Here is a 15,246-nt window from a genome sequence, read left to right as displayed (position 1 = left end):
TCCCCCACCTTCCCATCCCTTAGTGATTTTGTTGAATAATTACTTTGTAGTTAGCTTTTTTGCTCACTTTTTTTTGTTGCTGTTGCTTGATTGAGGAACACTGGGTGTTACACACAAACAGTGAATCATGGAAAACTACATCAAAGACTAGTGATGTAGTGTATGATGAATAACACAATATCATCATCATCATCATCATATACTGTTAGAGGAAATGTTTTTGAAAAAAACTTTTAATATGGCCTCTCCTGATAACTCGAGAGATGAGGCAGAAGTGTTTTCTGGGTGATGATCTACTTCATAGTTCGACAGCAATCCATAGAACAGCAGATTGGATAGGTTCAAGGGTGTGCTGGAGGGCTCACTTCTTTGCTCTCTCTCATGAAAAAACTTCTCTAATGACCTAGGTAAAACTATGTTTGCATTAGTAGACTTCATTTATGATACTTGTCAAGGCACCAAAGTTCACATTTTTAAATGGTATCCATTTGGAGTGTCATGCATTAAGAAATGCTCAAAAAAATCTTACAGTAGTAACATACATTCTCTCTGGGCTTCCTTTTGTTTTGTAGGGTTCTGTAGCTATAGCTGGTGCTGTTATTCGCTGGCTAAGAGACAATCTTGGAATTATAAAGACCTCAGAGGAAATCGGTGAGTATGTTCTAACAAAACATTAGAATCTAAAGAATGAAAATTTTTAATATTTTACCTTTGCACTCTGTTAGTACTTGTACTTTGAGCCGTGTGTGACATTAAATGATACAGATTGCTATTATGAGTTGGATTTATACATAAAAGACTATTTTGTGAAGATTTAGAAGACAACAGATTGATATAATTAGTGGTGACTCTTAATAAACTGGCAAGGTAGGGCATAAAAATTACTCACATAATTTGAACAGGGAAGATGGCCAGAGTTTGCAGGTAAAGTAGTCCAGTTAACATTTACCTGATGAGAAAGAACTTTAAGTCTCAGACTGAGCAGTAAAACCCTGGTGCCTATCGTTTAACTATTCCTATGACTATTTTTAGTATGGATAATTATTTTTGAACTCCTCTCCCCACTCTTTCATCTACTTCTTTATGTCAGCCTGAAGGTGAAAGTCACTTCACCTCGTAGTCAGCCACTTTAGAAATAGTGGAAATGAGTTAAAATACCTGAATGAAATGAGTCCAGTTCCTTTATTTCTTGGCCTGGGTTCCACTGTAGTGGGAGGTGTTCAATGTGGGGAGGTTTGCTTCTGTTGCTCCTAGCTTACGTCTTTCATTCGGAACATTTTGCTGTACTAGTGAATAAGAAATCAAAAGCCCGATCCTAATTTTTTATGCAGATGTGTTTATTGACTAAAGTAATAGACTATTTTAGAGTGACTTTTATTTCTCTCTCTTTTTTTTAATACTAGAAAAACTTGCTAAAGAAGTAGGTACCTCTTACGGCTGCTACTTCGTCCCCGCGTTTTCGGGGTTGTATGCACCTTACTGGGAGCCCAGTGCAAGAGGGTAAGAGTTGAATATGAGGTGTCCTTTTACAGGTCTTGATTTATTTACTAAATTAGCTAATAGCTAATTGGCTACTAGTTTCCTGTCTATTTTCAAAAGATTTTAAAGTGTTGAGGAAACCTTTTCTGTTTGGAGAGCATTAATTTCAGAACCTTTAAATTGCAAGAAGTTAGAAATCATCTGACAATAAGCCCCTGCCACATCCATGTTAGTGTTAATGATCTTTTTTCTTCAAGGCCTCTGCCCGTCATGTGTCCAGCGGACATCATCTAGATGAATTTTAATTTGGTGTTACATTATTGTCTTATGTTCATTTGGATCCTGGACTTTTTCCTGTGTGGATGCAAGATTGTGGACCAGAAGAACTTTCTAAGCTGCTTAGTGTTTATGTCCAGTTTTTTTTTTTTAATGTGCATTTTCCCCCTGACCTTGTCTGTCTACCAAGGTCAACCTTTCCATATTCAGGACATTTCAGATTGATGACTCGTGTACTCCACTCTAATCTTAAAAATCTTTGTGTGTATTTTTAGGATCATCTGTGGGCTTACTCAGTTCACCAATAAATGCCATATTGCTTTTGCTGCATTAGAAGCTGTTTGTTTCCAAACCCGGGAGGTAATAAAGGCTTTTTTTCTTGTACTTCATCCACTTTTATCACTTTCAAATGAATTCTGTATTAATGCTGGAAATTTATTACATGCTTCATTATTAAATACCTAATCAAAAATTAAGCCTTCCTAAGGTCTCTTCTAATAAATACAAGTTTCTCCCCCTTTTCATAGCTGTCATGACCTTCTGAGTTCCTGTCATCTGCCAGGGGCTGAGTGTTTTACACTTGGGGGGATATTGAGTAGAAAATGTTAGGTAAAGGAAATAGTAGCACAAACATAGGCATCAAGGTAAGAAACCAGGGTGCAAAGTTGGGGTTTTGGGCGTGGCTGGCTCTTCGGGTGAGGGCAGAGGTGTAGTGAGGAAGAAAGGTGGTATAGTATATGAAGGAAGGCTTGGAAGACCAGAATAAGACATCTAAATTTGAGGGGCGCCTGGGTGGCTCAGTTGCTTAAGCGGCTGCTTTTGGCTCAGGTTGCGATCCCAGGGTCCCAGTATCGAGCTGTGTGTTGGGTTCCCTGCTCAGTGGAGAGCCTGCTTCTTCCTCTCCCTTTGCCCACCGCTCTATTTGTATTCTCTCTTTCTCTCTGTGTCAAACAAATAAATAAATACATTTATTAAAAATTTTTTAAAAAAATCTAAATTTGATTCTATAGGCTTTGGGAAGCTCTTCAGGGTTTTTGGGTAGAAGACTGCCATTTTCAGAGATGTCACCATGGAGCAGTAGTTTAATTACATTTATTGCATTGTTTTATTTAAGATTTTGGATGCCATGAACCGCGACTGTGGAATTCCACTCAGTCATTTGCAGGTAGACGGAGGAATGACCAACAACAAAATTCTTATGCAGCTGCAGGCAGACATTCTGTATATTCCAGTAGGTTAGTAAGCCTTCATTCCTTTACATTCTGAGGGTAATGTTTCTTTCAGAAGAACTGGTATTTTTAGGCATATGTAACTGCAAAGATGTTGATATTGCCGTCTTCCCTCAGTGAAGCCTTCAATGCCCGAAACAACTGCCCTGGGAGCGGCCATGGCAGCGGGGGCCGCAGAAGGAGTTGGCGTTTGGAGTCTCGAACCCGAGGATCTGTCAGCGGTCACAATGGAGCGGTTTGAACCACAGATCAATGCTGAAGGTATGTTTAAAAAATGAAAACTTAGGGGGGCCCGGCTGGCTCAGTCAGTAGAGAAACACGCACCTCTTCATCTTGCGGTCATTGGTTTGAGTTCCATGTTGGGTGGAGAGATGACTTAAAAATAAAATTTCTTTTAAAATTTAAATGTAATGGTATACCATGGAAAGGAGAGAGAGTTTGCCTTTCTGTTTATACATGAGTTCAGAAACTAAGTAAAATAGCAAATGCTACTGTTTTAGATTGGTTACTAAGAATATTGGGGTGCACTGCGTATGAATAGTTTCTTCTTATTAAAAAAAACTTCCAAAATCACTTTTTGCCATTCACTTCTGTTTATAGTCATTTCATGCAGAAGGATAACACTGCTTCTAGCTTGCTAACACAGCCTTTTTTAAACTAAGAAGGGAGATAGATGAGCCACGAGCCACGGAGCTGAACGTCTTTGGTGCTTGCCAGGGTTTTGTTTGTTTGTTTGTTTTGTTTGTTTTTGTTTTTGAGGAGCCCTTGGTTTTTTGTATTTTCTTTAATTCTTATTTTTTAAAATTATCTTTATTAACATATAATGTATTATTTGTTTCAGGAGTACAGGTCTGTGGTTCACCAGTCTTAGACAATTCACAGCACTCATCATAGTACATACCCTCCCCAGTGTCCATCCCCCAGCCACCCCATTGCCCCCTCCACTGCCCCAGCAACCCTTACTTTGTTTTGTGAGATTAAGAGTCTCTTACGGTTTGTCTCCCTCCGGATCCCATCTTGTTTCATTTTCCCCTCCCTTCCCCTATGATTCTCTGTCTTATTTCTCAGCTTCCTCATATCAGAGAGATCATATGTTAATTGTCTTTCTCTGATTGACTTATTTTGCTCAGCATAATATCCTCTAGTTCCATCCACATCACTGCAAATGGCAAGATTTCATGGAGTTTTTTGACGGCTGCATAGTATTCCATTGTAGATATATACCACATCTTTTTTTTTTTTTAATACCACATCTTCTTTATCCATTCATCTGTTGATGGACATCTAGGTTCTTTCCATAGTTTGGCTATTGTAGACATTGCTGCTATAAACATTCGGGTGCACATGCCCCTTTGGATCACTACGTTTATATCTTTAGGGTAAATATCAGTAGTGCAATTGCTGGGTCATAGGGTAGCTCTATTTTCAACTTTTTGAGGAACCTTCATGCTGTTTTCCAGAGTGGCTGCACCAGCTTGCATTCCCTCAACAGTGTAGGAGGGCTCCCCTAGATACCACCTCACACCAGTCAGAATGGCTAAAATTAACAAATCAGGAAATGACAGATGTTGGGGAGGCTGCCAGCTAGTTTTAACACATGATTAGCCGGGCCTAAGTGGCAACTGTGTGAATAAATGAGCCTCAAATACCCGATTCACTGCCCTAACCAGCTAAGCTAAGCCACAGGCTCTGACCAACACCTTATTAAAATACGGTGGTGCATTTTTTTCCCCCAGTGGTGCATTTCTTAAATGGAAATAAATATGAATACAAAAATAAGGCTTTATATATATTGAATTTGATTTTATAACTTTTTAAAAACCTGTGTATAAAATTGCATCAAAGTAGATTTTGCACTACTGGGAAATAAGCTTTCAAATGCTTTTCTCTTTAATTTTCTGGAAGACTAAGCCAGCACTGCTTAATTTTAGTCCTTCCCACATGCAGGAAAGTAGATTGTAACACTAGTAATTTTACAGAGAGTATACCATGTAACTTGATGTAGAAATGTATTTCAAAATCTGATACTCTATCTGTAAGTAATTTTTACTTTTTAATATTGGAATAAATGGGGCTCCAAAAATTTTCTACCACTGGAAAAAAATGAATTTTTAAAAATAAACAACGTTTAGAGTGAGTATATGGTCTCGCGATGCTAATCCCATTCTTAAAGCAAGGAAGTTTTGTGCAGAAGTGTTTCCTGATTTCTGAGGATAGCCTTCTTTGCCTTTTTTTAAGGCCTTAGCCCAGAGTCAGTCATGTCATCTGTCCTTCCCTTCAACAGCCCCACTCCTCTCCTCATAACACACACATACACACAAACACACACGTGTGAGATGGGTACCTAGGTATAAATAATTCATTCTCTAGCAAACTTCTTTTAGAGCCCCGTACAGGCTAGAAATTGACCTGATGTGGGAATATAGAGATGCCCTTCAGGAGACTCATGTATATTGGGAGAGGCAGATAAGGCCATGACAGTTCACTGTGGTGGCTCATAGCCTCAGATGTGTGGGAAGTGCTGTGGGAAGACCGAGGAGGGACATAAGTGGGGCCCTGGAAAGCTTTCTGAAGTGAGTGATGCTGGAGCAGTGTTGCCCAGGTGTCACAGGCTTCAGGTGCTGTGGAAAGACCAGGAAGCCTGACAGGGATACCTTCCTCCCTGCCTCACTGTTACTAGGAGGAGTACATGTGGATGGACACACCAGTGGTTCCTGTTTTTATTTAGTCCTCTTACTGTGGATTTCCATGGTAAAAAAAAAAAAAATCCTGTCTCATGCAGTTTGAATCTTGTGAGAAATCAATACTTAAGTCCTTTGACTAGACGGACTAATAATTCTTCTTCTAGTCTTTCCACATTATGGTATACCCCTTCCCTGTACCCCAAGCTTCCCCTGCTTCCTCCCCACAAGAAAGAGCAAACAGATCCAATGGGAATCCCTTTCTAATCCATCACCACTTGTTTGTGAATGGCCTGCCTGGTCTTCATAGATAGCCTGGCTCCTAGTCTCCCTTTACCCTGCATGCGACGCTGAATTTCCCCTCCATTTTCCAGTAGGTATCTCTCCCAAACCCGAGTTCTGGTAAAGCCCCATGCTAGTTGAATGCGTCACAATTTGTTGAAAATTCTGAGTAAACATAAGTATGGTGCTTAGACTATCTCTGTAAACTACTTTTCAGATGTGTGTTTTTCCTACCTTCTATTTCTAGAAAGTGAAATTCGTTACTCTACGTGGAAGAAAGCTGTGATGAAGTCAGTGGGCTGGGTTACAACTCAGTCTTCAGAAAGTGGTAAAAATGTTTTTATTATTCTTGTGCTTTGCCCTAGTATGTTAATTAACTTCTTTAAGTATCTAACCATTTACACTTAGTAAGGCTGCTCTGAAGAAAAGCATTATCATATGTCCAGAGTTTCTAACATTTTGAAAACACTTTAAAGTTCTAAACATAAAATGTAAATTATGAGATAGATACATACTTAATTCTATCCTGCCCTCTCTTTTCCTTATTAGTTTCCTGGTACTTCAGTGGGTAACTGAGCTTTCTAAAAGTAAAATTATTTCTTTCTTCTCAATGAAAAAGAAAATCAGAGTTTTCCTTTTTTTATTTTTTTTTCACTTAAGTGTCTCCTTTTACCTTTTTGGGGGGCTGTCTTCATAGCCTGAACCAACCAAAACTTAGGTTAATTTCAGAATATATTTCTCTACTTCCTAGGCTGATTTCCAAGTTCTTAGTGAATGTACATTATGAGAACTCATTGGAGTCAGAGAGGAAGAAATGTACCAAATAGTAAATTAGAAGTATCATAATAGATTGGGAAATACTCTTGGCAGAAAATAGAGAACTATTTTTTCAGTCACTTAAGTAGGAAGGTATTGGGCTTAAGTAAACCATTCAGTCATAGACAGCCTTAAGCTGCCTTTACTATGCACTTGATAATTAAACAGACTTAAATGTGCCTTTAATATGCCATAATATTTAAATTCTTTGCTAAGTGAAGATTTAGAATGTAATAAATAGAACAATGTCCAATAATGTACAGAAATATACACTTTAATGGAGAAGAGTTTATAAATGTAATATTACCTGCCTTCCAACCCAAAATTGAATATAGAATTACTTTTAATGTATTTGGCTTTTGGGAGATACTTCTGGAACCATCCATCACCACAGATCACTGATCTGTATTTTTAGTCCTGGATGTTCCTACCTGAAGCTTTTTTTCCTCCGAAATAAGCTTAATATCTTTTTTCTTTAAATCTTTAGTTCTGTTTAGTTTTCTTTCCAAGTTGGTGGCAAAGCTTTTCTTACTAAGATCTTTTGTGATTTTGAGACCCTTTATAACAAAACTTCTTGATCATATGTTCTCCTAGCCTGGTGCTAGTTGCTTGCAAGATACAACAACGTGGACCCTGATTTATTTTCTAGTTGCCCTTAATCAATGGCTAATGAGCAGTGGAGTCCTGTTTTCGTTGACTTGGTGGATTTTTTTTAAATGGCACAGTCATCCCTTTGTCCCTCCCTGCACCCAGTGTGACACACACACACACACACACACTTCTTACTAGCTAGCAGTTGAAGATCAAATTTTCATTGCAAAATTCCCATAAAACCAATTTGTCATTTTCGGTTTGTCTACCTTACTCTCCGTGAATTTAAAACATAAGAAAAAATTAATGAAAGAAAATTGCACGATTTCTTTAGTTTCTGCTGTTGAGTTTTAGATTTTTCACGTTTTGTTTTTGTTTCAGACTGCAGTGCATTTAAGATTTTGAAGACATTTTTTAGTAGATTTTTGAAACACACTCTAATGTATAATATTGAGTCTCTAGGCTCTATAATAAACTCGGAATTATATTCAATTAGTGACATGCTTATTGTATTTCTTTAAGCAGTGTAAACTATATATAACAGTAGCAGTACAGATAGAATCCTATTTTAATAATCTTGAAAGGATGTTAGGATGGCTACCTGGTCTTTCATGCTCCTTAAATTGCGTTAATTTTTAAGGAAAACACTATGTTAGCTTAATTTCCAAAACAGTTCGCCAGTCATATTTATTTTCTTATTTCTAACTATATTTGAATATTTTGTAAACAATTTTTAATACACATTTTGACACGTGTTTAAAATGTTGTAGAAGTGATTGGGGGTCTGATACTTTTTAGAGAGAGCTCATCATAGATGATAAGCTTGGCTTTGCACTCCAGACACACCAAAACAACATTTTGGAAACAGGTCAAATTGGTTTAAAAATGCACAGCTAGCAAATAACGTGTGTGTGTGTGTGTGTGAGAGTGTGTGTGTGTGTGTGACCAAAAGGGATATATTTTCATTAAATAAATGCCACCTGTTGCCTAACTGAACACGAGAAAAAAAATACATATGATACAACACAAATTTAAAAAATTAATTTAAATTAATTAAATTTAAAATTAATAATGATTAATAATTAATTAATACCAACTAATTTGGTGAGGACTTGTGAATGCAGGTTGTCCTCAGGGTCTTCTTTGCAAACTAAAACTCTCTGTAGCCATATCCGGAAATTAGTGATTAGAACTTAGCCTAACTGGAAGAAAACAAAAACAAAGAACTTAGCGTAACTGATACCTTGCCCTGAAAGAACAAGAATATATGTTCCCTTTCTGAAAATCAAATCAAAATGTGGTCTCCACAAATGTGGAAACAAAAAGAAACCTTGGTTTTATCTGAAAAATAATATAAGCAGTGGTAAAATGGAGGAAAATGGTTTATATGCCTCTTTTAATCTGCCTTCTAAGGCAAAGAAATATGTGGTGAAGGGAAAAAAAAATCCTCTCCCAAAAAGGCAAATAAATGACTATCATTAGTTTATTTTATCAAAAACTATGCCCAGAGCAAATAACTAGCTGCATTTCAGTGAAGCCTTTTCATCCAGTGGTTGTATATTCTTAAAACTTGGAGGTTAATTTTGAATATGCTTCTTTTTTAAAGAACATTAAATAATATAAATATATAATTTTTAAATTCAAGAATACCATATGTACATAAAGAATATTCTTTAAAGGAAGGGATTTTGACAGAAGTTAGGTTAGAAAATACCAGCACAACCATATTTTCAGGCAGTTTTTTAAAAATGTGGATTCATGGGTCTCCTGGCTAGCTTAGTCCGTAGAGCTTGCAACTCTTGACCTTGGGGTCATGAGTTTGAGCCCCATGTTGGGTGTAGTTTACATACATATGTGGATTAAAAAAATTTCGAGTCTGCCTAGGTGGCTCAGTCAGTTCAGTGCCTACCTTCAGCTCAGGTCATGATCTCAAGGTTCTGGGATCAGAGCCCTTCATGGGGCTCCACACTCAGCGAGGAGTCTGCTGCTTCCTCTCCCTCTGCCCCTCCCCCTGCTTGTGCCCTGTCTGTCTTCTCAAATGCATATATAAAATCTTTTAAAAAATATATGGATTCATACAGTTTAGTTTTTAAGATTTTATTTTATTTTATTTTTTTTTTTTTTTAAGATTTTATTTATTTATTTGACAGAGACAGATTACAAGTAGGCAGAGAGGCAGGCAGAGAAAGAGAGGAGGAAGCAGGCTCCCGGCCAAGCAGAGAGCCCGATGCGGGGCTCGATCCCAGGACCCTGAGATCATGACCTGAGCCGAAGGCAGAGGCTTTAACCACTGAGCCACCCAGGCGCCCCTAAGATTTTATTTTTAAGTAATCTCTGCACTCAGCATGGGACTCAAACCCACAATCCTGAGATCAAGAATCGGACACTCCATAGACTGAGCCAGTCCAGGCACCCCTGTAATTGGTGGGGGCAGTAATAGTAATTGTGAGGTGCATTTCCTTACATAGCACATTCTGGTTAAAAAAGAAAACAAAACAATTATTTTAGCAAAAATAGCCTTTGAAGTTCATTTTCACTAGACCAGTATAACTCTTCTCTGATAGCTAAAGGATCTCTACTTTGAATTGGGTTGCTCATTTAGTATCTTTGGGGTAAGAATTAAAAAAGCGAAAATCAACAGCCTCCCAAAAAGTTCTCCATCAACTCTCTTCAGCTTTGCCAGTGGAAGGCTTATGTGGGTTTATATATGTATTATGTTCTTGGCTACCTGTGGCATGCTATCCGTATTGTTTGTTAACTGTCATAAGCCTTCAAGATTGATTATATTTTTGATTTGAAGTAATAACTCTGCTAGCTTTTATGAATATACTATTTTTATAACTTATTTTGTTTTGCTGTCATGTGATTCTTAACACAAATATTGTAATTATGTGTCTCTCTTTTGGTTTGCTTGACTGGAATTCCCTTCTACTTGGATGACCACAGGTGACCCTAGTATCTTCTGTAGTCTACCCTTGGGCTTTTTTATAGTGAGTAGCATGGTAATGTTAATCGGAGCAAGGTACATCTCAGGTCAGTTACTCTTTAAATTAGACAATTTTATTAGTTAGCACTAATGTATTTGTGTATAACTTGGCAGAAAATGTTTAGTGTTTTTCATTCTTCCTGTGCTTAGGAACCTGGAAAATCCATGAAAGGTCTAATTTGTTAGGCCAATTAATCTTTCAGAGCAGTCAGAATTGAGGACTGTGGCTCTGCTTAATTCTTTTATTGTTAGTAAATGACAGTTTCTTTGAGGGGCTACCTTCTGCTGTCAGCTGTGGCAGGAAGCAGAAGTGAAAGTAGTGCTGTGAAAGCTTATATGAAAGGACTTTCAGAGTGACAGATGAATGTTCAGATATAATTTTTTGACAATTTAATTGGCTCTCAAACGTACGTAAGTTCTCCAAACTCAAGAAAACTTGCTATGCGAGTCTAAGTATTTCAGTTCTGGTTAAGAGTTTCCACGAGAGTATGTTAGCAGAGTCTCTGGAAAACTCTAAAATCGGGGAACATATATAGTCTCTTTTATTTTAGTTAAAAGAGTATATTTTGTGAGATGAAGTTTTAAAAATGATTGCTAAAATAATAAGAGTTAGACTTAAAACTGAAGTATTTTTTGCACATTAATTTCTGCTCATTAGAAAAATAAAACTACTTAGCATGTTATGAAATACATTGCATAACCTGTGATAATTTAAATGTAATAATTGTTCTGGGGAGCTTTTCCTGATGATAGCTCAATTTTTCTTCCAATTGAGGCTTAAGAGCTTACATGGCAATGACTTGTCCCATATGTTACCAAGAAAGTGAAATTTTTTTTCATAATTTTTTCATAATCTTCATAATTAGAGAAAGAGTTCAATTATTTCTCATAATTAATTAGATGTTGACCTGGGTTTAACATGTAAAATGTAAACTTTATTGATAATGGAAGGAACATCTGATTGTAGAAATCTGGCAAGCCTTAACTTGACGTCATTAATTTAGAGCTATATGTAAATTTGGAATGAAAAGTATTTACAGTAGCAGAACATTAGATTATCTTTTTTTTAAAAGATTTTATTTATTTATTTGACAGAGATCACAAGTAGACAGAGAGGCAGGCAGAGAGAGAGAGAGAGAGGGAAGCAGGCTCCCTGCTGAGCAGAGAGCCCAATGCGGGACTCGATCCCAGGACCCTGAGATCACGACCCGAGCCGAAGGCAGCGGCCTAACCCACTGAGCCACCCAGGCGCCCTAGATTATCTTTTAATGATAAAATATGAGTTACTTGCCTGAGAGCTTAAAACTAGACTACCATTTTCCATATCCTTCATATTTGGGATCAGTTTATTCAAATCTGCTTTCGTAAAAACAATACCTTATGTTGGTATTAGTGCTTTCACCTTATGAAGGACTCTGGATGCATAAGACTATACAGAATTTACAGATGTCTTTTTTCTTTCTGCTTCTTGGGAATGTTTGGTGGAAAAGTACAAATATTGTAATTTTCCAAAATCTCCAAAATGAATATCCAAAAATATTTTCCAAATATTGTGATAATCCAAAAATAAGTAATTTAGGTTTACAAAGAAACTTAGAGTGCTCGCTTCGGCAGCACATATACAAAGAAACTTATGACTTGTTTTAGCAAAAGCTATATCATTTTTTCATTATCCTGAGTTGTTTTTTTTTTTTGGCTACATAATGATGGTTTGGAAAGGGGAGAAAATATTGCAACTGAATGTTTTCAGTGATTTTTTTCCTCCTGTTTCCTCCTTGGTACCATGAGGATGAAAAGTCCTACTCTCTATCAGAATTTTGCCATATAGCTTATCTCTAAGCTAAGGGATACATTATGTGTCTAAATTCCTAGGCTCCCAAATGGATAGGATTACCATCTTTAGGTTCTCTCTCTTGGTAACATATGCTGAGATTTGAGAACAGTGGGAATCGCTTGCCTTGATAAACAATTAACAATAGTGTTAATATTTGCTAATTTTGGAATTGGCCTAGTTATATTTGTTTGCATTTTAACTGAAGCCAGTATTTAGAAATAATGTGGAATGTGTAGCTCAAATGATTGAATAGTCTTCATTGCCTCAACTCATAAATTGCGTGTATGTTGTTACTGATACATGTGGTTTTTGTCCCTCATTTTAGGTATCCCATAAATGATACCAACTCACGGATTCCAAAGATGCGAGCTCTTTGCCTAATGAGAGAATCCAGCGATTATCTCTTAATGTGATGACACTATTCATAGACTCTGATTTTATTTATAAGCCACTTGCTGCATGACCCTCCAAGTAGACCTGTGGCTTGAAATAAAGAAAATGCAGCAGAAAGAATGCTATAGAAACATTTGGTGTGTTTTTTAACATCATGAGTTAAGATTGGACCAGCCACCTTGGGGGCTGACCCCTCCTTTGCCATCGTGTCCTGCCCCATTCCCTATGAGATCTAGGAAGAATTCAGGTCCTTCATTTCATTGGAACCTTTCATCAAACACACTCAAACGCTGATGATGGTCTAGGATTTGGTTCTCTGCACTACATACACTTGACTAAGGGGTGATTACTAACCAGCTAAAAATGAGTGGCTTTTTGTTCCATTTCTTTTTAACAGTCCCTAAAAGTCCTTTTTTCTGCATGTTAAGGAGGCCACAACATCTTCCCCGAATGTTTAAATGGACACCTCTATGGAATTCTTAAAATGCAAATTGAGTACTCTCATAGCTTAGACATTTTCCAGAAAGGTATTTGCCAAAACTGAAATTCTTCAGATACTTTACGTGGTCTCACTCATTCACTGAATTGCTGTCTGGATCTTCTAGGGAAGGACACTTTTTCCTTTCTTTTTTCATCTCTCCTTTTTATATTTTTCACTTTGTATGTATAACATACATGCCTATATATATTTTATATAGTGAGGGCAGCCCATTTATAAATCAAGAGTACATTTTACATGATCTCACTAATAACACTGAATATCTGTCTGGATCTTACAGGGAAGAACACTTTTTCTTTTCATCTCTCCTTTTTATATTTCTTACTTGTATGTCTAACATACATGCCTATATATTTTATATACAGAGGGTAGCCCATTTATAAATTCAGAGCACATTGTATTCAGTAGGTTATGATGGGGCTGGTCTTAAGTGGACCACTGTGTGTATAAATATCTTGGGGAAATCACTGTATACATTTTTGGGCAACGGTTACGCATATTTACAAGGAGAAACTTTTTCTTAAGAGAGCCAGCATTTAAAGTTTAAGTATATGTTCTTAGTCAATAAAAGAAAATGTACTTTATTGTGACTTCAGCTATATTTCTTATACCTTACCTTTTTATTTAATTGTTTTAGCTGGATATATGTCTTTAAAAAAAAGGAAAAAGACAAAATTGTGGAATACTATGGTAAATATTGTTTTCAAACAAGCACTAGTCCATATAAAGTTATCTTCCTTTGACACAATTTTAGAAATATTTGAGATTGTTTAGAGGGGATAGCAAAAAAGGTTAAACACTGAAGTAGAAGAAAACCTTTGGAATAAAGCCAAGAATCTCTTTGTATCCAAATGTGTTATTAGTTGCTTGTAAGCAAGTATAATTTCTATTTGGGATCACAGAGACTTGACCTCCATTACTGTCCTAATACAACTGAAGAAAGGTTTGCAATTAGAAATGGCTTCCAGTGAAACCAAGAATTTCTCAAAATAGTATTACATGTTATAAAAACCTACCTAATCCAGCATCTTAATGTCAATTTTTTTAAAATCCTAAAATTAACTTGTTTACTACAAATAAAATACTATCTCCTAATATTTTCTTCAACCAGTGCTGAAAATGGGGAAATATTTATATATTAGTATAAAAGGTCTTGTTTTGTTTGGCGTAAATGGTGGCTTGCATTTGCGGTTCTGATTATGCTGTTTCTAAATTATTCAATCTACTTGGGTTTTATTGGTGCAGCTGCCCCTTGAGTGACAAAAATATTATAGAAAGGTACTGTGAAATTATTACTTTGTGATAAGGGTACTTTTAAACATAATTATGTTTCTACAAAATCAGTTAATTGTAAATAATTGTTAAATCACTGTTCAGATAATTTTAAGATTCCATTAATTTTCTATAAATTGAAATATTTATAAATGTTTGGAACTGTGCATATTGGTATTTAATGGTAAAATGACTTAAAATAAATTGACCCCTCATTCTTACTTGCATTTCTCATTTATAGACTAGAACTTAAAATCAAGGTTAAATCCAGAAGGATGTTTCAGGAAACACAAAGCTCAGTTGTTAGCACTTGATCAGGCACACTCTGAAACTAACCAAGAGCCTAAGGAGTAGTTTCTGAAATGGTGAGCACCTTAGTCATTCTATTGGAAAAGACTACACTGTTCCATCTCAGCATCCAGAAAATAACCAGTGAGGTCAGAAATCATGATCACTTAGGGCCTCTTGTGCTAGCCATGTCTTTCTACTGGTTTCTTTCTGTTCTGTCTGGGTTTGCTGATGGAGTCAAGTGTGCCATTATTCTCTCAACCTGATGGCCAAAACTTCAATCTTTTGTTCTTTAGTTAATCTGTAAAAGAAGTAAATGCATCTTTGCTTCTGTAACAATATCTTAGAATTTTTAGTGTTTCTTTTGAAACGCCCAAACTTAATTCTTTGCTTTCTGAGTGTTTTGTATCTTGTTGGGAATGAAAAATGCTAGGTATTTATGAGAAACCAGCAGAAAAAAAAGTCATAGCCCAGAAACTAACAGCACTGATGGTAGAATAGGTAGCATTTAACTCATAGTGTCTACCTAATGGTAAATAGAAGTACAAACATTATTTTTACAGCTTTAATGAGCTATAAAATTGATACACAGAGAACTGCACGTATTTAATGTATACACT

At 36.5% G+C, this 15,246-nt stretch overlaps 1 protein-coding gene and 1 long non-coding RNA gene across 2 annotated transcripts in view; both read left to right on the top strand.

The window, feature by feature from the left end:
* The window catches only part of GK (glycerol kinase), a 77,106-nt gene extending 62,547 nt beyond the window's left edge, over positions 1–14,559 (top strand). The window contains exons 14-21 of the mRNA XM_047715633.1: positions 573–651; positions 1,404–1,500; positions 2,031–2,115; positions 2,870–2,990; positions 3,102–3,245; positions 6,195–6,275; positions 10,301–10,387; positions 12,500–14,559. Of these exons, the coding sequence (XP_047571589.1) occupies positions 573–651; positions 1,404–1,500; positions 2,031–2,115; positions 2,870–2,990; positions 3,102–3,245; positions 6,195–6,275; positions 10,301–10,387; positions 12,500–12,510 (705 nt within the window). The 3' untranslated portion in view covers positions 12,511–14,559. The remainder of the gene's footprint in view (positions 1–572; positions 652–1,403; positions 1,501–2,030; positions 2,116–2,869; positions 2,991–3,101; positions 3,246–6,194; positions 6,276–10,300; positions 10,388–12,499) is intronic.
* Positions 11,495–12,411, top strand: LOC125091736 (uncharacterized). Its single transcript, XR_007124740.1, has 2 exons — positions 11,495–11,919; positions 11,968–12,411. It is a non-coding gene; the product is annotated as an uncharacterized LOC125091736 (long non-coding RNA).
* Positions 14,560–15,246: the final 687 nt, after the last annotated feature.

This window comes from Lutra lutra, chromosome X (genome assembly GCF_902655055.1).
Source record: "Lutra lutra chromosome X, mLutLut1.2, whole genome shotgun sequence".
In the NCBI taxonomy this organism is placed as follows: Eukaryota; Metazoa; Chordata; class Mammalia; order Carnivora; family Mustelidae; genus Lutra; species Lutra lutra.
This window is presented reverse-complemented; position numbering and strand designations above follow the sequence as displayed.